This window comes from Grampus griseus, assembly GCF_964374135.1.
Source record: "Grampus griseus genome assembly, chromosome: 3".
NCBI classification, from domain to species: domain Eukaryota; kingdom Metazoa; phylum Chordata; class Mammalia; order Artiodactyla; family Delphinidae; genus Grampus; species Grampus griseus.
The window spans coordinates 25,666,574-25,687,260 of record NC_139019.1 but is presented as its reverse complement, the minus strand read 5'-3'; the positions used below and the strand labels follow the sequence as shown (position 1 = coordinate 25,687,260).

General features: G+C 41.0%; 2 protein-coding genes across 4 annotated transcripts in view; both read left to right on the top strand.

The window, feature by feature from the left end:
- Nucleotides 1-14,602, top strand: part of DROSHA (drosha ribonuclease III) — a 130,546-nt gene extending 115,944 nt beyond the window's left edge. For all 3 annotated transcript variants that reach the window (XM_082650267.1, XM_082650266.1, XM_082650265.1), the window contains 6 exons: nt 4,007-4,148; nt 6,959-7,041; nt 7,133-7,236; nt 9,452-9,544; nt 10,355-10,401; nt 13,547-14,602. In XM_082650267.1, coding sequence (XP_082506393.1) covers nt 4,007-4,148; nt 6,959-7,041; nt 7,133-7,236; nt 9,452-9,544; nt 10,355-10,401; nt 13,547-13,677 — 600 coding nt within the window. In that variant the 3' untranslated portion in view covers nt 13,678-14,602. The remainder of the gene's footprint in view (nt 1-4,006; nt 4,149-6,958; nt 7,042-7,132; nt 7,237-9,451; nt 9,545-10,354; nt 10,402-13,546) is intronic.
- Nucleotides 5,641-6,380, top strand: LOC309821020 (mitochondrial import inner membrane translocase subunit Tim8 A-like). The gene has a single exon (XM_082652098.1). It carries the CDS (start codon nt 5,681-5,683, stop codon nt 5,972-5,974), a length of 294 nt encoding a protein of 97 aa, XP_082508224.1. The 5' UTR covers nt 5,641-5,680; the 3' UTR covers nt 5,975-6,380.
- Nucleotides 14,603-20,687: the final 6,085 nt, after the last annotated feature.

The following is a 20,687-nucleotide window of genomic DNA, read 5'->3' as shown; positions in this document are numbered from 1 at the left end:
ATAACAAGCAGTAAAAACTATACTAAAAAACAAAGAAACAAAAAGCCAAAAATGGACAGAGAGAACCCTAGGACAAATAGTAAAAGCAAAGCTATACAGACAAAATAACACAAAGAAGCATACACCTACACACTCACAGAAAGAGGAAAAGGAAAAAATATATATATATTAAAAAAAAAAAAAAAGGAAGAAAGCAACCAAATCAATAAACAAATCTACCAATGATAGTAAGCTCTAAATACTAAACTAAAATAAACATGAAACCAGAAACCAATTAGATGCAGAAAGCCAACCCCAAGCCTACAGTTGCTCCCAAAGTCCACTGCCTCAATTTTGGGAGGATTCGTTGTCTATTGAGGTATTCCATAGATGCTGGTACATCAAGTTGATTGCGGAGATTTAATCCCCTGCTCCTGAGGCTGCAGGGAGAGATTTCCCTTTCTCTTCTTTGTTCGCACAGCTCCTGGCATTCAGCTTTGGATTTGGCCCTACCTCTGCATGTAGGTCTCCGGAGGTCATCTGTTCTTCGCTCAGACAGGATCAGGTTAAAGGAGCTGCTGATGCGGGGGCTTTGGCTCACTCAGGCCAGGCGGAGGGAGGGGTATGGAGTGCGGGGCGAGCCTGCGGCGGCAGAGGCTGGCATGACGTTGCACCAGCCTGAGGCACGCCGTGTGTTCTCCTGGGGAAGTTGTCCCTGGATCACGGGACCCTGGCAGTGGCGGGCTGCACAGGCTCCCAGGAGGGGAGGTGTGGATAGTGACCTGTGCTTGCAGACAGTCTTCTTGGTGGCTGCAGCAGCAGCCTTAGTGTTTCCTGCTTGTCTCTGGTGTCTGTGCTGATAGGGGCCTCTTTTATAAGGGCATTGCTCCCATTCATGAGGGCTCCACTCTCATGACCTAATCACCTTCCAGGGGCCCCCACCTCCTAATGCCATCACCTTTAGGGGTTAGGATTTCAACATATGAATTTTGCAGTGACACAAACACTCAGACCATTGCACCCATTCTTCTCCCACTGGCAGATGCATTCTTTTCAGTTCTGACTCTACATTCATCAGAATCCACCTACATAAAATTTTTAAAAACGTACTTGTCCAGAAATTCTAATCCCTTGGTTCTTGGAAGAGGCCTGAGTACCAGTATGACAGAACTAACTAATGATTCTGTTATAACAGCCAGCTAGGTCAACAAGCCTCTGAAACGTTTTTACTCAGGGGTCAGGTCCTCCAGGAGGCCTTTTTGAAAAGCTGGGTTGGAGAAGAGTACCTGCGTGTGCTGTGGCCTCTGCTGTCACTGCAGCTGTCACAGTGCATTGCATTGGCCACTTTGTGTATGGCTTCCTTCAGAGATTAGCGGCTCTCAGAGGGCAGCCACGGGATGTTGATCAGCTCAGATCTTCAGCCAGCAGCCCAGGGTCTGCTATAGCATCAGCCTCCACAGCTGTTGCACTGAACTGCCATAACTTTAGGTGGTTTTTTGCCTTGTGATCCCCTCTTGATCTCACTCGTTGGCAAACAGCATGATTTATTCTGAAACAGGGTTCAGCAAAGGCCAAGGATGGAGGCTGTCATTTAAAGAACTGCCATTCAGACTTTGTTGTTTAAGAGCAACGTCTTACCTCTTTTCAACCCATCTTCTAAATTTAAACTGACTCTAAAAATATGGATGATTTATATCTTCCTTCTCCCCCACTGACTTTTGGTTCAGGCTCCAAGTTTTGGCAAGAACTGAAAGATCTCACCTTCTGCTGGCCACCCTGCCGGTGCTTTGAGACCCATCGGGGCATATCTTAAATAAAATTGGTAGTGTTTCTGTTTACATCCTCACTGCTTTCCTCCTTCCCTGTCAGACAGCATTACTGCTCAGCACCGAATGAGGAGCCCTGAGGCTGGAAGGCGGCAGCTGGGGCCCAATAACCAGTGACATATTTTGGTTTGTGTGAGCTCATATGTACATCAGGCATGCCATGATTCTAAGGCATGAAATCTCCATACATGCAGCCCAAGTTAGAGTTTTCTCCTCTCACCAAAAGCATGTACTGAGAGAGAAGCTAGTTCACGCAGCATAGCCATATTCTCAAAATAGCCCTTCTGTTCCCCCATGGCCTGTACTTTGTGAACCTCCCCCTCCCCCATTATAAATCCAGACTGAAAAAGATGTCTCCCTTCCAGCTTCCAGCTCAGTTATTCTGTAATTACAAGATATTAGACTGGTGGGCTCCCTAATGGTTGCGTTTTTGTTTTGTTTTGTTTTGTTATTTTTGGCTGCGCCGCATGGCTTGCAGCATCTTAGTTCCCCGACCAGGGATTGAACCTGGGCCACAGCTGTGAAAGTGCTGAGTCTTAACCACTGGACCACCAGGGAATTCCCTGGTTGTGTCTTCTTTTTAACGTTATATGCTAGGCCTTTTTAATTTTGAGCTTCTCTGTGGATATTAATTTTAATGAAAACACTGTATTGAAGAAAAGATTGAGTTTAGGGGCAATCGGAGGAGGAAAGGAGCAGAGACAAGCAAAGAATAACAGTCTAACTCAACAGCAAGCATGGCATGTGAAGATCAAGTTGTATTTCTGCTTCATGAATCATTGTCAGACAAATTAAAAACATATTGTTTCTTATTTATCTATTGTCAAGGTTGCAGTCTCAGGCATTGAGGATAAATCTTGATTTTCATAAGCTCAGTTGACACTGTGGAGCCACAGAGCATAAAACTTGCATCTAATAAACAGAGTTCGATGTGGAACGGCAGGGGATATAATACCAGCATAACTTGCAGTGCTTCCTGTTCCTTGGCCCTGGTGTCAGGGTTATTCCTTAGCAGGAAGGAATTGTACTAGACCAAGAGTTTGTTTTATCTGTTGTAAGAAAAAGTTCTAGTTTTAGGTACTTTATTCCCCCAAATCTTAGAGATTGGGGATAATTACTTTCAGCTTTTGTTTGGTGAGTTCTCATCTTTGTATCTACCCACTTTCTCCAGCCTCCCTCCCCACCTTCCTTTAGTGAGTGATCAGTGACTTAAATTCCTAAGCCATGCTTGTTTTATGGGCACGTCTACAATAGACTGGTTGTACAATTTCCATGCACTGTTTAATGTTACTACTTGGATGGTCCTTTTAGAGGACTGCTAGCTGACTGAAATTCCCAGTAGAAATTTTTGTTTGGAATTCCTGAAGTTGAAATACGGAAATTACATTTTAATTTGATTAAAAATAAAGGGTCTCAGCTTGAAAAACTATGAGTCAGGATATATAGTATATATAATCTTTATATATATATATATATATACACATATAAATCTGATATATATATATATACAATATAAATCTTTAAAGAATGAAAGTAAAATGTAAATAAATAATTTCAATATTTTAAATAATACTAAAGCGTCACTTCCCCAAATCCTGTGATATCAAAATTAGCATCAGTGCCATAAAATGTGAAGCTTATTTTTGACTTTTAAAAAAATGCTCCTTTAAAACTAACGTACAGTGACAGAAAGTAGGTCAAGCTTGCCTGGTGATAGATGGATTGGATTGATTGGTCGCCAAGGGGCCAGGGAACTTGTTTGGGGTAACAGAAATGTAGAAGCTTGTCAATACTCATTTACCTATACTTAAAATGGGTGCATTTTATTGTATGCAAATTATACTTCAATAAGTTGATTTTTTTAAAGTTTTAATGCTCCTTGGTTTAGTAACATTAAACTTAATGGAATCTTTGACCTTTAGTATAGTATAGCATCTCCCCCAACACTGCTCACTGCTACTAAACAACTAAATGAACTATTTAAATGTCAGTTAGGTAAAATCCAAGAGCAGAGTAAGTTATTAAGGAGAAACTAGAAGCATGTGGAATTTGTCACTGTTGCCTGGGGGTGGTGGTTGAGAACTTAAGCCATTGCTTGCCTAGGTGTCCCTGTGGTCTAGGCTGGGTGGGCCCAACACAGGAGCAAGAGAGAGACCAAAAGTGAAATGGTTTCTAAATGTACCTCAATTCCTTTTGGCCAGCTGTTGCGAAGCTCTTTGGTGAATAACAGAACTCAAGCCAAGGTAGCAGAGGAATTGGGCATGCAGGAATATGCCATCACCAACGACAAGACCAAGAGGCCTGTGGCCCTTAGGACCAAGACCTTGGCCGACCTTTTGGAATGTGAGTCCTAGGGAATAAAGCTTTTCTCTTAACCTGCAGGTTCAAGTTTAAATCAATGGACCAAATTTATGCTGCTTCTCACTATTATTATTTTCTGATTAAAGAAACCTCTTCTCTATTTTAATTTTTATTTATGCTTCTCTCCAAAGCTTGTTTGAAGGAGAATAATTTGGAATTAAGACTTGTGAATAATGAGCAGTGGAGGCTAACACAACATTGTAAAGCAGCCATACTCCAATAAAAATTTAAAAAAAAAGACTTGTGGATAATGAATTAATGTTCAGTCTGTGTTCACTAATGCTCCCCCCTCCTCACCCTACGCCCCTCCATCCTAATGCTCAGCCATCACATCTCTTTGTGTGAAACAGTAACAGAATGTGAAGATTGGAAATAGTGAATCATAGCTGTTTTTGCCACCCAGCAGCCTTTAGATAGAGGCCTAGAAGAAAGAAGGTAATTTATTCCCTAAATACTAAAACAGTTGTCTATTGTTGTGAATGAACTCAAAGCTCTATGGACAATGTTGTCATCTCTTGCAGTTATCAGACCATCTGATATGGTCTCGTAGCATTATAAGTAATCCTATTATAGCTAACTAAAGGATTATACACACAATTTTATTGTTTCTGATACTACTGTAAAATAAGTGGGCCATTCACTGGGTCTTGGAACCTTTTTTTTTTTTTTTAATGTTTTGGTATTTTTGGCAATTGGAATTATATACAGATATTAAAGTCTACCATGCAAGATCAGCTGATTTACAAAGTGCAAAGGCAATCTGACTTAAGGAGCTTAAAAGAACTTCTTTTTCAATTAAAGAAAAGTAACTTAAGATTAGAATTAGAAAAAAAGTAAGTTGAGTGATCATCAGTCTCACTGGCTTTTTTTAGCTCAACAAAAGCTATTTTTATTCCTCCTTTTAAAAACTCGCCGTTTGTTTGTGTGGTGAAGGTACCTTTTAATGAAGCTGTCTTTGGGGTCACCATTTTTTAATGCAAATTTGGTTATATTGTTTAATTGTCATTAAGCGCAGTATTAATTTTTTCTCTGTTTCGGCAGATTGAATCTATAAATTGTCCCATATCTGTTGATGAAAGGTAACACAAACCCTTGTAAATGGGTGATCTCCTCAAGATCAGTGTTAAGAATAGCAGGCCCCAAGGATGTGCTCATTCTGGCATCACATCTGATCTTCAAGTTTTATTTTGATTTATTTGATGTTAACATGGTTGTGTTCCCAGGTGTCATTCTTTCCCTGCTATACAGCAGCACTTTGTGTATCATTTTAACTAATTATTCATTTATCCCTTAGTCAAACGTAATTTGGTCTTTGTGATTTTGCATCTTAATTATACATCTCTATTGCTGCTTTTAATATTAGTGATAAAGAGTAGTTCTTGTTTGAAGAAAGATGAAACGGTAGTGCTAAAAAATAAAGAGGGCTTGGCCGTTAACGTTTCTTAAAAGTCTAGGACTTGGGAAGGTCGGTGAGTTGGTGCGGAGTTTGTCTCGGCACGCGTGGCCGCGCTGGGATGGAGTCCTCCTCGTCTTCCTCCGCAACGGGTTTGGGCTCGGTCGACCCGCAGCTGCAGCATTTCATCGAGGTAGAGACTCAGAAGCAGCGCTTCCAGCAGCTGGTGCACCAGATGACGGAACTTTGTTGGGAAAAGTGCATGGACAAGCCTGGGCCAAAGTTGGACAGTCGGGCTGAGGCCTGTTTTGTGAACTGCGTTGAGCGCTTCATTGATACAAGCCAATTCATCTTGAATCGACTGGAACAGACCCAGAAATCCAAGCCAGTCTTCTCAGAAAGCCTTTCTGACTGACCTGAGTATTACCTCTTTGGAAAAGGAAGGTAGTTCAAGAAATGAAGAGCAGTTGATGGGATGGTTGAAGAAAAGGCTGTGGGGGGATCGGCTCCCACCTTTGTCACTCTTGGGACATCCTGTCATCTGAGAATGAACAAAGACCAATTTTTGTGTGTGGGGGTGGTTTGAGGGTCAAATGTGTTTGGGGTTGTGTTTTTTAATGCTAATCTTGGGAAAACAATTGACAGATGAATGGAAAACTCTACTAGATGTATATTACTGTATGTGGGACGATGCTTTCCTCATAGTCCCATTAACTGCTTCCTACAATTTTAATAGTGGAACTGCTCTATAGTTTGATAGTGGGACCACATAAGTAATAATCTGTTATTTGTGTGGATTCCTTTCAGATTTCTGGAGAGATCGATAGACATCTTTGTGTCTCTCAGAAAGGGCAGCAGTGGGGGAAAGAGTAATTTGGTACTTTCCTGTAGGCCTCCTTATCTAATGTTTGATTATCAGTGCTGGAAAAAAAATGTATGGATTATTCATACAGTACATTTCACCTTTCTAGGTTATCTCCCTCCCTTATACTGTGATTCACTTAAATATCTGTATGTAAAGTACAGTCTTGAGCTAGTACAGGTAGCCTGAGAGTCTAGAGGCCTTTAGTTAAAGGAATCTAGCCAGCGAACATAATTCTCATACTAAACTGCCACAAGGAACAAGTTAACTTACCCTGTATGTCAGAGTCCAAAAAAATTTAAAGATGTGCCTAAATGAAAAAATAAGTTATAAAGATTTAGGCCAGTCAAAAACTAACAGCAGTTTCAGGTAGAGGTGCATGCCTAATGTAAATCAGCATAGTTTCCATTTACTGCGTTCTTTTAATCACTGAAATAAAAGCTTCTACAAGAAAAAAAAAAAAAAAGTCTAGGACTTGTACTCTTTCTAGTAAATGGCAATGCATTGTGACTTATTTTTACGTATTCTCTTTTTCAGCATTTATTGCAGCTCTGTACATTGATAAGGATTTGGAATATGTTCATACTTTCATGAATGTTTGTTTCTTTCCACGATTAAAAGTAAGCTCCTATAAAATTTAAATTGGTTGTATGCTCTATGCTTGGTGATTCTAGAACCCTTTACTAAAAACTTTTTGGGGACTTGTTGCAGGAGTTCATTTTGAATCAGGATTGGAATGACCCCAAATCCCAGCTTCAGCAGTGTTGCTTGACACTTAGGACAGAAGGAAAAGAGCCAGACATTCCTCTGTACAAGTGAGTACCTGCTGCCCACAGGCTGTTGGATCCGGGAAGCTTAGAGTAATGCTCCATGTGCCTGGAGGAAAAACTAATCACTGTGGGGTAATGGCCACATGAGTCCTGCATGGAGACGTCTTGACTCTGGGCCCAATGCTCAAACTCTTTGGGCCTCTCAGTCTTTGAGCTCTAAGTAAGTGGGTCACATTCGATTATCTGTGCTTTCTCCCATCTCTAAAATGCTTTGGGAACTGCTCCCTGGGAGAAAGACGTGCTCAGATAATTTTTCTGATCAAGATCAGAAAATTTTAGGTTAAATTGTTTTATGTACATTCTTATAGTTGTCTTCTTATTTCTTATAACCCCTGCTGCCTACGCATCTAGATTAGATGGTGTGTGCTTGTTTGTTTGTAACAGTACTTGTGTGTCTCTCTCCACTCTCTTTGAGGCCCTGCTGGCCTCTGTCCCGATTGCCTGATAGGCAATCACTGTAAAAAGCAGGGCAGTTCTTCACCGCTGCTATATTATTCAAATATTTGGAACTTTTCTTTTCAGAATGTGTACTAAAAGCTGCCGTGTACATTTGAATATCTTTAGTGACACATCTTTATCCTTTGAGTAGTAGCCAAAAGTCATTCAAAGGAAACGCAGGTCATTAAACACGTAACACCAGTTTTGATGAAAACAGGAGGTTTGACTCTGAAGTAGAGTAATTATCATGAGACATTCAGAAGGTGGTTTCAGAGGGTGGTCTCAGAAGGTGGTCTTAGAAGGTGGTTTCAAAGAGGAATTATAAAAGGGAGGGATTATCAAAATAACTGGGTTGCCTCCCAAGGTATGGTCTGGATATGTGTTTCTAAGGATGTTTAAGTATCTAGTTTTAGGACTGGGTTACCCCCGTCTCTGTACACACATGGGTGCAAGTACACACATTTGTGTGAGTGTTTCATATGGAATAAAAGCCCCTTCCTGCGGACTTTCTCAGACTTCACAGTACTCAAGGGAAAACACCAGAGTGGCAGCCGGGAATTTAAATCCTTTTTTATGTTTTTATTTAATAGTCACAACACGTTATAGGCTTTTTCACTAAAAGAAAAACTGAGGCCAAGAGAAGGTTGAGTCACCCCACAGCAGGCTGCTATAAATTGTCCCAAGAAGCTGTCACTGCTAAACAATGATTCCTTTACTTATTGGGAAAAAAACCAAATGTTTAGAAACAGCACTTTAACATGTGTCTAATAAGCATAATGAACATCCAAACTGTATGACATGAAAGGCTCAAAGTATTTCCTCATCAAAGTGATAATTAAAGTTCAATAAATAAAATGAGGATGATAAACTTCTCATAGCGCCAGCATGATTACTATAATAAGCACTACCTTTAAGAAGCCATCCGTGTACTTTCATCCTAGTGAGTATATACACACAAAGGAAATGACTGCTCCCTTCTCATATATCCCCCAAATGAAAGTACGTGATGAGCTTGTTCTTTTTTATCAAGATGATGGGGTTGTTTTACATAGTTTTTTCAAGATTACTGTGTTCATTCCATTATCTTTGTTGGCTGCGTTTAATTTCCCTTTTCCATGAAGTTATCAGTTTTACCACATTTGAAATCTGCACCTTGTCATTAAAATCCAGAGTGCCTGGAGTTTTGTTTTTTGGCAATTGTGTTGTGTACTCCACATCATAGCATACCTTTGAATTGATCTCTGATGTTTCAGAAATTAAATGTATTTTCTGATCTTTTAGATAAGATACCAGACATTAGAAAGAATCCGTAAAGGGTGTGAAGCCATTCAGCTCTGGCTTGAGGTGAATTACCCGAATATTTATGATTTTTCGCAGTGATTAGCACTGAAAAACAATGAACAGACTGTAATGGCTAACTTTTCACTGACAAAAGTTTGTTAATTTTATGATACTAGGAATAACACTTTGAAATTGTTAAAAAATATTTTACCCTTCGTTGTTCGCCTTCAGATACTGTTTATAATGCTTTGGGAAAAATATGTGTATATAAAAATCTACTGTAGAATTTTTAAAATTTCCTACTTCAAAGCTCTCTATATTTGTCACGTCAGCAAATCAAAACCTTACTCCTTTAATTTTCCTGTTAATTTTACCTTCCTCTCTCTAAGCAATAAGTCACATGGTTTTTCTTGGAGTTATATATTAGCAATAACAATTAAGTAACACTTTACGTAATTAATGTTTTTCCTTTTCCTTCCAGGACTCTGCAGACAGTGGGGCCATCCCATGCTAGGACCTATACCGTGGCTGTCTACTTCAAGGGAGAAAGAATCGGCTGTGGGAAAGGCCCAAGGTATGAGAAGAAGATACTTTAAATTTCTTCACATGAACATCCTGTGTGTCTGGCAGGTGCCTGCTTGGTATTTCCAAACTCTGCAGCCTGTCTTTTTAAACTCAGAGTATAGAGTATTCGAGGGTAATAGCAAAGTGAATCCCAAGGCTTAATGTACCCACCAAGCTCAGCCCCAAACTTGAGAATCGGCCTTGAGCAGTGGGAATGCCATTGCCTAAAGGGCTTTGGCTACCTTGAGGAAAGAACATTACCTGGTGCACAGGTAAGGTCTGTTCAGTTTAAGTTACCCAACACTGCTGCAAGCATTTCATAGAACATGTCATGCATGACACAGCCATTAGACACTTGATCTCTTATTACTACTCACTTGAGCTCACATCTTCAGGTAAAAAGAATTTCGTATGTTATCACCTTTCTTTGAACCTTCCAATTTATATCTTAAACTGAGAAATGATTTGAAGTCTGTCTACACGTGTATTTTTTTACTCTTTGCCTCTTAAACTTTACACTGAAGATGTTCAAATTTAAGTAAGAAATACTTCAGACCTAATATAGATGGAAGGCATTTTATTGCAGTGTTAAAGGTGTGGAATGAATAACTTAACAGGCTTTGTACAAATAAATGACATTTCTGCATGCCCTTGTGTGTATTCCTATCTGTGCAATTCAGTATGTGACAGTAGAAGTAATCAGATAAAATTTTATGAACGAAATATGAAAGAAAATCAGGCTGAATAATTTGGAGCCATGCTTTGTGTTTTTGAAAAAAAAAAATCTTAAAATGTACCTTGTCTTTATTTTATTTAATAGTATTCAGCAAGCAGAAATGGGAGCAGCAATGGATGCACTTGAAAAATGTAAGCCTATCTCTTTTTCTATAATTATATGTTCATAATGTAATGAGTATTTTATGGAAAGAAAATGGGGAAGTAGAAAAATGGTAAGTACTGATAAAATGTGATCTTTTCTTCATAATTATTCTCCAGACAGAGTGTAGTAGAATGTAAGATATGTATAAAATGGGCTTATAATTAAAAAAAAAAAAAGTATTCCCAAATGCTTTTTGATTTTCATTTTCCTGTTTTGTATAGAGTCCCACTCTCAGCACAGGTAACCCATGTGAGTGACTTAGTATATTTCATTCTACATATTTCTCTATACTTCTAAAATCTTAAACCTGTGATGGTTTTTTCCTTTTTAGTTTTTAGCCATTGTTTTATTAAGACAGGATATTTACGTACTTCTCTGCATCTTTCTTTTCTTGCTAAATAATACATCACGGGCAGCCCTGCAGGTCATAGTGGCTCCAATTCATTCTTTCTTAAGGGCTGCATAATATTTCATGCCATATTTTATTCAGCTTTTAAAATTTTTGGTGGACACTGTTTCTGTCTTTTTATCATTGTTGATAATAAAAGTTGCTGTATTGCTGCTTTTAGTTCTAAGGGTTGGATTCCCAAGAGTGGGATGGCTGGGTTGAAGAAACTTCAATTATATAATTGACCCTATAGGGAACTACAGAGTCTTTTGTAAATTGAAGGCTTAAGTGCAAGGAAGTTTTCTTCTGAGGTATATTGTGCCGCTCAGCAGAACCTGTGGGTAAAACCTGACAGTGCAGTTCCCTCATGCTTCAAACGCCAGCTCAGTGTGGGTGAGAGCAAAGTGCGGGAAGCTAAAGGTAAAGAGGCCCCGGATGCTCAGCCTGGGAGAGATTCCAGGAAAGGCAGGAGGGCCGGGAGCCAAGTGGTAATTGGCGGATGATAGCTTGTGGGTGGGGGCAGGGGGAGGAGTCCTGGGGGCAGAAGCTGGTGTTACCAGGGTCCCATGTCCATGGAATCTTCACTGAGAGTTTTGTTGACTCTGTTGTGGAGCTTTTTTATATGTGTATAATCACATATTGAACTAAAAATGAGACTCCATTTTCCAGCTGTAGGGTTGTTAGAGATGATCTTTTTTGAGTTTTTGGTTTGTTTGCTTTCAACCATAAAACATACTGGAGAGATGGCTGATTCTGAGACTGGCCTCCACATGCATACTGGTGGAAGGGAATTGTTTAAACTGCTGGAAAACAGTTTGGCTGTCTGTATCAGGTCCTTAAAGAGGTTCATACCCTTTGATCTAGAGATTTCATTTCTAGGAGTCAAACCTAAGAAAATAATTGGAGCTATGAGCTAAAGTTCACCTACCACGATAAATGTGACAGCTTGGTTTGTAATAGCCAAAAAATCAACAGTCAAACTGCACGTTTGAAGGTAGGGAAATGTTTAAATAAATTATCCCAGAGATTGACAAACATTTTCTATAAAGGACCAGATAGTAAGTACTCTGTCACAATTATGCACCTCTGCCACTGTAGCCCGTAGGCTCGGGTAGTATGCAGATGGCTGGTGTCTGTGTTCCAATAAAATCTTATTTACCAAAACAGGTAGAGGGCTGTATTTGGCCTGTGGGCAGTAGTTTACCAACCCAAGTGTACCCATCAAAATGTGCCTATAACTATACTCTCCCAATGTAAGGATGGCTGGGGGAATGATTTTAAGTGTTCATGTGTCTGTGTAATATATGTGCACATTTACATTGCGTGTGTGTGTGGAGTATAACTTTACTTCATAGGAAAAGTGCTTATTATAAGGATATATTCTAAAAGCTTATCTATGGCTAGATCTGAGTGGTGGAATTAAGTACTCTTAATACTTGAAACCTGTGTTTTATACAGTACATAAGGAATCAAATTAATATCGTTTAGAGAATAGGATTTTATTGCTGTTTTATTTCTAAAATATGCCATTATGGCTCCTCTTTTGTTTAAAGTCAATCACTGACTCTTAGGTCTTAGGTGATTCACCACCTGCCTTTCAGATCCTTTTCCTACCACCCTCCCTGTCCCTCCTCCCACCTGGGGTGAAAAATGGGACACTGTGCTGAGAGGAAGGGGGGTTAGGAATATACTATATATTTATGTCCACGTTTATTGTGCTTCAACCTCAACAAAATCAAACTTTCCCCCAAACATGCCATGCTGATTCTTCCTGTTTTCAAATATGAAGTAGTACCTCTTGTGTTTAGCAGACCCGCACCAGGTTAGGGAGAGTGGTGTCCTTCTCCTCTGTTACCAGATAACTTGTGTTGCTCTCATTCGTGCATGCATCCCTTTGTGATATTTGTTGCTGAAGTGTGTAAGTGTTGACTAGGTGTGTAAAATGACTTTTTCTTGTTCCATATTTGATTTCTCACTCCATTGCTACACTCATTATATACCACAAATAACAAATGAATTGTAAAACGTTTACATCTTATTCAAGATTTCCACTGTGTCAACACTCTTGAGCAGGGTCAAATATCAAACTAAATGTAGGGTAAACTGTACTATTGAGTGACATGTTTCCTTTCACCAAATGAAAGTGCTCTACTTGAGTTGCTGTTGCCCATATAGCTTTTAGCTTCTCATGATAAACTTCACAAATTGAATTATCAGAAATAGTGACTTAGGATGTGGCCTCCTTTTGTCCATCTGATCTTTTTACTTTTTTCAGAAACTTTAATTGTTGGTAAATAATGGTGTGATAATATCGTTATTTGTTTGAGGTTTTTGGTTTAAGCTTTGTAAAAATATACAACTCCCTTTTGCTATAGCCTTTAATCTCTCCCTGAAAATCACTTGTTGCTAGGAGAACTGTGTTAAAACACCTTAGCTGGAAACATTCTGAAGCCACATGTCTATGTTTTAACATACCTGTGTATTTCGGTGCCTTTTATGCTCGAGTTCACATCAGACACTGAAATCCAGAATCGACTGCTGATCCAGACTTCCACTGTGTTCCCGAATGATAAAAGAATAAGAGAAGAAAGCAAGCAATTTTTTTTTCTCTTGCCTTACAAAATACAACTATATAGATTTCCTATGAATACATGTTCGTTCGTATGTGTGTATGTTTAGTTTGCATCATTCTGTGCACTGGTGGCTCTCCTTTATTAAGTGTAAAATATATCTCCTCGTGTCAGATAACTTTCCCCAGATGGCCCATCAGAAGCGGTTCATTGAACGGAAATACAGACAAGAGTTAAAAGAAATGAGGTGGGAAAGAGAGCATCAAGAGAAAGAGCCAGATGAGACTGAAGACATAAAGAAATAAAGGAGAGCACGAAAGTGGTGGTGTATTTACTTGCTTAATAACTGTGACTGTTGCCGGTTGAGACCTAGCCTAGTTCTCCTGGAGACAGTTATGAATAAAGTGTGCCCACTGAAATAAAACACAGTCAAATCACTCTTGTTGTTTTACTGATCTCATATTCAGTTTTTAGCTAGAGAGTCTTTATTACAACGTATTTGATTTCTCTCCTATTGAATGGAAAACTTCACTTGGGTAAATGTGCATATTCCCTATGATTTTGTTCTTTAAATAGTAAAATTTGAAACATATATTCTATGTGGAATAGATCCTGATTTTTCTATCTTTCTGAGATTGTGACTCCAGACTTTTAGCTGACAGGCAAAAAATTCACTTTACCAGATTTTTGGGCTGTGCTCTGTAAACATCAGTACTGTTTGAAATCTCTGGATTATTCACTCGATCTTTCAGCTTTCATCTGGGTGTTTGTCATGGTCTCAGCTGCAGACATTGTGCTTACCGTCGCTAACTGGTGAATCCTGTGTAGAAGGTATCTCTGTAACACTTAACTGGCTAATGGTGGGGTGCGGTGGGGGAAGACTGATACTTGAGTCATACGTATTCCTTGAGTCACTAGAATAGGGGAGAAATCGTGATTCCAAGCCAGAGGATGCTTTAAGCCAGGTGCTGTTACCCTGGGGTCAGTGGACCCTTTAGAGGTTTATAAACAGACTTCAGGAAAGTCTCAGAATATCTTGAAATTGTACTGGATTTGAGAAGGTGGCGGGGAGCAGGGAGAGGGGGGCTCATAGCTTCCATCAGCTCACAGTGGTCCCAGTAATAAAGGGCTAACATTGCATTAAAAGACGTAACATCTTTTTAATGTTGTTTTAAACTGAACCTCACTGGTTTATTATTAATAAAGACAAAACTTCTTTTCTAAAACAAATGTGTTTTTATTCATTACTTTAACAGCTATCGAGTGAGTGCCCGCTATGCCTCAGGCATTGTTCTAGCCTCTGAGGCTATAGCAGTGAACACAATAAAATTCCCTGCCCTTGGGGGAGCTCGTGTGCTAGTGAAGGAATACACACGATGACAGGACATAAGACAGAGGTCACAGGGTGATGTAGATGATGGCCAAAGTAAAGTAGGAGCTGAGATGGGTGCAGTTTTCAGTCAGGTGGTTGGGGAAGCTCCCCAAAAGGGTGGTATCATTTGAGTTAAGAAGGGAAGGAGGAGAGGGAGCCGTTCAGGTTATCTGGAGACTTTCTTTTTTTTTCTTTGTTTTTTTTTGCAGTATGCAGGCCTCTCACTGTTGTGGCCTCTCCCGTTGCGGAGCACAGGCTCCGGGCGCGCAGGCTCAGCGGCCATGACTCACGGGCCCAGCCGCTCCGCGGCATGTGGGATCTTCCCGGAACGGGGCATGAACCCGTGTCCCCTGCATCAGCAGGCAGACCCTCAACCACTGCGCCACCAGGGAAGCCCATCCTTTCTTTTTTATTAACTAATAAATCATCTCTCAGTGTTGAATCCACATATACATTGATAGCTGCGTATTAATGCGTATTTTGTATGCCAGGTTATACCATAATTTATTGACTAACCTAATGAAAGATGTGTAGGTTGTAAGTAATTTGTTGCTGTCATAGACAATGCTGTCACTTTCATACACACACACACGCATGCACGTGCGTGCATGCACACACACGATAGAGAGGAGTGAGAGAGAAGACCTCTTTAGACTCTGTTAACTTGTTAATTATAGAAATGTAAGATGGTGGCTGTAAGAAAAGGTTGTCTTGGTTCTCTCCCCCAGAGGAGGACTAACAGGGAAAGAACCCTGAATTCATCAGTAGCCTTGAAAATGTTAGAGCAAAAGCCAAAAAGCAAGGGAAAATATTTGAACTTTTTTTAAACAAGCACTTTTACTAGTCTTGCCTGTGCATCAAAGTAATGCCAAAGCCAGCATGGGTTCAGGACTTTATTGTACCTGCACTTTTCCTCTCTGTAGTATTCTGGCCTTTTTCAGGTTCTCTCTCCATATTGATGGCTCTTGAAACCTGAAGAAGTTAAGTCCATAACACAGTAGAAAACCCCTTGCAGTGAAACACATCAAACACACATCAGGGCAGGTTAGCTTCGGGGCCTCTGCTGAGCAGTAATGAGGCCAGTGGCCAAACTCTGTAACTAGCCCCACAGACCGACTCAGCAGGCCCTGTGACTACAGTTCCCACTTTGCCTAACCCAGTCTGACCCAGCCTAACCCAGTCTTCTCACCTTCCACTTCTGATCATGAGAAGCACCAGTGAGGGTGTATATCCTGCATCAGTTCAGCTGTGCTGTGTTATTCATAGAGGCTGAATATTAAGGTTGCTTCTCACCAGCGCTTAGGTTCTAGTCAGGGAGACAATGAAGTGATGGCGCATCTACCGACAAACGGCCTCTGAGATTGGGAGGGGAAGGGGGAGACCAGGCTGGACAGGGAAGTTAACTGTCTCCTTCACAGAGCAGTTAATACTTGAGGAGTTAACTTAACCTTGAAGATGAGAGAGCTTGTGCCATTCGGACATTTCCTTCCAAGGAAGCAGCAGGACTGGGTGGCAAGAAAACGACTTAGGATCCTATTGTATTCCATGAGAGATGTGATGAAGGCCAGAAACAAGGCATTGAGAATGGAGCTGCCAGGAAAGAACAGATTTGCAAGATACATAGGAGGTAGAACCTACAGGCCATGGAGTAGGGCGAGGTATCTCAGCCTCAGCGCTAGTGACATTTTGGGCCAGATAATTCTTTTTTGGGGCCAGGAGGGACTGTCCCATGCCTTGTAGGGTGTTTAACCGTATTCCTAGCCTCTGCCCACTAGATGTCAGTAGCATCTCTTCCCCCGGTTATGACATCTAAAAATGTCTTCAGATGTTGCCAGATGTCCCCTGGCGACAAAATAGTCACCTCTGGTTGAGAACCACCGAGGCAGGAGAAATGAAGTGAAAGAACACCAGGCTAATTTTTGTACAACCAAGGTACAAACTATTTCGAGAAAAGCAGAATTAGGTGTTGAGTTGAGTTGGCTGTATTGGACTTTAGGGCCTATGGGATGTCTCTGTGGAGATGTTGAATAAGCAGTTGCATACATGGTTTTATAGCCCAACGAAGTTATCTGAGCTCAAGTACAGATTAGAAATGGACTCAAAAACCTCAGTGGTATTTGTACATCTACAAAGGAGAACACTGTTTTTCCCAGGTTGGAGATAGGAAACCATTCCAGGGATGTACTGCTTCGAAACTGTAGGCTTCATACGGGAGATAAATTTACACCAGAGAGGGAACTCAGCTTCCATCTGAACTATTTCAACTCTAGCTGAGCTTTCTTAGACCAGCCAGCTGTTTCAGAATTATTTCTATCATCATCCTTGTTTGTGACATTTCCCTATGGTTACCTTGTACAAAGTGAAGAAGACTCTTTGTGTGTTACCTGGGTTCCATGAGATGGTTCTAAACCGGGAGTAACAACACACTAAAGTCTTGCAGACCCGTTCCCTAAAGCTACTAGCCCTCGAATCTTCCCTAGACCTTCATTATTTATTCTGTTTTATGAAGGATAAAATAAAGCATAATTAGGTATTATAATATTTCTTTTGTGTAAATATCAGAACTTTTAAGCGAACAGCGTGTGGAAGAGATACTTAATTGGCCACAAAAGATTTTTATTCTTATAGAATCGTTATCAGGAATTGCCTGCCCAACAGGGGACCACATTCCAGCCTCTGTGTTGAAGTGAATCCAAGTGGCTAGTTCCCACCCGTTGAATGTGAAGAGCTTCCAGGCTGTGGTGCCAGGAGCATGTTTGCCATTTCTCCATCCCCTTACTCCAGTTTGCTGGCTGGATGCTGACATCCAGGGAGGGTGACCTTGAAAGCTACCATCAGTGAGAACATGAGTGGCTGTGTGGAGCAGAGCCTCCACCCCCATTCCCACCGCCCACCTCCCCTCCAAGGATAGGAGAATACTGCTTGGACTTTACTCAAATGAGAAGCAAACATCTATGTGTTAAACCACTACTTGAGGATTTATCCATTATAGCCACTAGTGTTACCATCACTAACATAAGTGTTTCTGAGGCAGGCAATGAACAACCCTAACTGAATATTTGCCAGCCCAACCAGAGTTTAAAAGTTCATCCACCTGTTACTAATGCTGTATTGAACCAATGCTGTCATGTTCCTGATTTCATTCTGACATGGTTATGTGTGGTTCAGAAATGCCCCTTTATGTTAAAAGAAATGTTAAATTATAACAGCCGTGAAATGAAATACATTTTTGCATATGAATTAGTGGCTTGGAGAACATTCATTCTGAGATTTATTAGTATTTGTAGCACCTACTATAATCCTGGGAAAAGCAGCATCATTGTTCTCAGGAAGCTCACCATTTATTTATATTTATTTATTTATTTACTTTCTGGCTGCACCTTGCAGCATGGGGGATCTTAGTTCCCTGACCCAGGGATCGAACACATGCCCCCTGCAATGGAAGGGTGGAGTCTTAGCCACTGGGCCTCCTAGGAAGTCCCGGATGCTCACTCTTTAGGAAAGGAAGCACATACACCCATGCACATAAGGCGCAACACAGAGGATCAGAGACAGAGAGTGACTCATTCCTTCTGGAGGAATGGTGGGGTCCGGGGAGGCCCACCTTTAGTTTGATTTTGAGAGATGATGTCAATCCACCCAGCTGTTGACTCCACATTACCATACTCCCCATGACAAAAAACCTTTTTTCAGATCAAACATAATATTTTGTGTTTTAGCCACAATGTCATTATGACCCCTAACAGAATTATCAAAAACTCCTTAATAACTTCGAATAACCAGCCCATATTCAGATGTACAGCTGGTTTGTCCAACTATTGATTCCAACAGGATCCATACGTTGCCTTCATTTTTACGTCTTCTACATCACTTTTAATCTGGAACATTCTTCCACTCCCCCTTTTTTTTCTGGTTGAAGAAACCTGGTCAGTTGTTCCATAGAGTTTCCCACATTCTGGATGTGATGCACTGCTTTCCTGTGGTGTCATTTACATGTTTCCTTTATGCTCTGTATGAGAACTGAAGGCTTGATTTTAGCTTTAGTTTCAAATTTTGTGGCATATGTGTATTTCAGGTTCCCCACCCTCCACCCCTGAAATAATAATTTCAACAGTGCCAGTTCTCTGATTCTTTTGGGGACTAGATGATTGTGATGATGAATTTTATGTGTCAGTGGGGGCTAGATGAGGGATGTTGTTTTAGGCAACTGAGTTTGTGGTCATTTGTTATGCAGCATTAGAAAGTGAATACCTTCCCCTTCTGTTTCTAAACGGCTAATCATTTCATGTTACTGTCCTGTTTAAAATATTTCATGAGTTCCCCCTTGCCTGTAGGATAAAGCCCAAATTCCTCATCTCCGCATTCAGTTCCCCCCTGCCCAGACACCAGCCTCTTCTGCTGGCCCTGGACCCCTCACGCTGCACTCCAGCCTCATAGAACCAGTTGTAGATACATAAACACCTTCTCCTTTCTCTCCCCTCCAGGGCTGTGCACGGCCCTAAATAGGCCACCTCCTTGCTCCTTATCTCTTACTCATCTTTTGGGCCTCAGCTCAGGAACTGTCTCTCACAAGCCTTTCCTTGGACCTTAAACGTAGGTTAAGCGTACACCCTTGGGTTCTTTCCTGAATCACATTTGTCACACTGTATTTTACTGTCTCTTGACTCACCCATGCCTGCTAGACCACAAGCTCCTGGTGGGCTGGACCATCACTAATCTACCTTTGAACCACGGGATCTTTGTGGGCTTGCCATCACTGTTGGCTGAATAAAAATAACCAGACTCCTCCTTGCCACGCTTCCACAAGCCTCAACTACCCTAGAGCAGAACTCCAGCATCCTCCAAGCAACCCTCCTGCAGGAACTCTGGGGCTAAGGTGAAGAGAATGACCATTGGAGGCTGCAGCATCTGTACCCTCTCTGGACCTCCTGCCCTTGGACTTGGCTGGGAGCTCGGTGCTAGAGCAGGAGAGCACGAGCTCAGTGGGATCCGGCAGGAAGCAGGGGAGCTTGGTTTCTCTTGTCTTCCTGAAGCTTTTGCTCTCACACCTCTCTGAGGCCGCGAGTTCACATAAACAGGCAAGCAGACAAAGAATAGCTCCGGGAGCTACTTCTAGGTGATGAGATAGAGCCACAGAAACCTGAGGAATGGCTTGGTCACCAGTGATGCCACCAATGGGTGGGACAAGCTTTAGTCACCCGACCCCATAATCTCCGGCAGCAGCTCCCTCTCCAATATTCCTTGCTCTGGACAAATACAAATGATCTTTATTCAGTTCTGTATAACTGTATATCTAGACACAGCGCCAGTCGGCACCTCCAACTAGATTGTTGCTCCTATGTCGAAATTTGGGAGCTGCTATAAGCAAATAAGGGCAGAACCCCCAGTTTTCCCTCACAACAACCCCGACTAGATTCTCCATCTCTGTCTTACACTGTCAATGTCCTCAGAGACATCCCTTTGAAGAGAGCCCCCCTCATCAGATCTCTGTCAATAACCCAGCCGTGAATGAACACATCCATCCCATCACCCAAGTAGCTGCTTCTGAAAGTTTCATTTCTGCTGAAATATTTGTCCGACTAAAGAAAAAGTTTTAAATGAAGTTTAAAGACAAAAACCAAAAAACCCAGCTTGCTACTATTTGTAGGCTGAATATTAGCCCATCACAGTTGGAAACTCTCAGATAAAACAACTCATAATGAAAATGCAGCAAGACCCTTAAATGTAGCAATTCTAATGCTCACCTCTATTATTATAATAATAAGGGTCTCAAATGGAGCTGTTGAGAACAGTGGCTGCCCCTGAGTAGAATTCAACCAGAAAGATCAAGAGAGAGCCCTAATTGCCTTTCTTCTCAGATCAAACAATTGACTTAATTCTCCAGGCCTACACACCAAAATGGTTTTGAGGAGATTCAAATAGGTTACTATAGAGGATTAAGGT

Coding starts and splice junctions, on each gene's coding strand:
- LOC309821020 (XM_082652098.1), top strand. CDS start 5,681: ATGGAGTCCTCCTCGTCTTCCTCCGCAACGGGTTTGGGCTCGGTCGAC.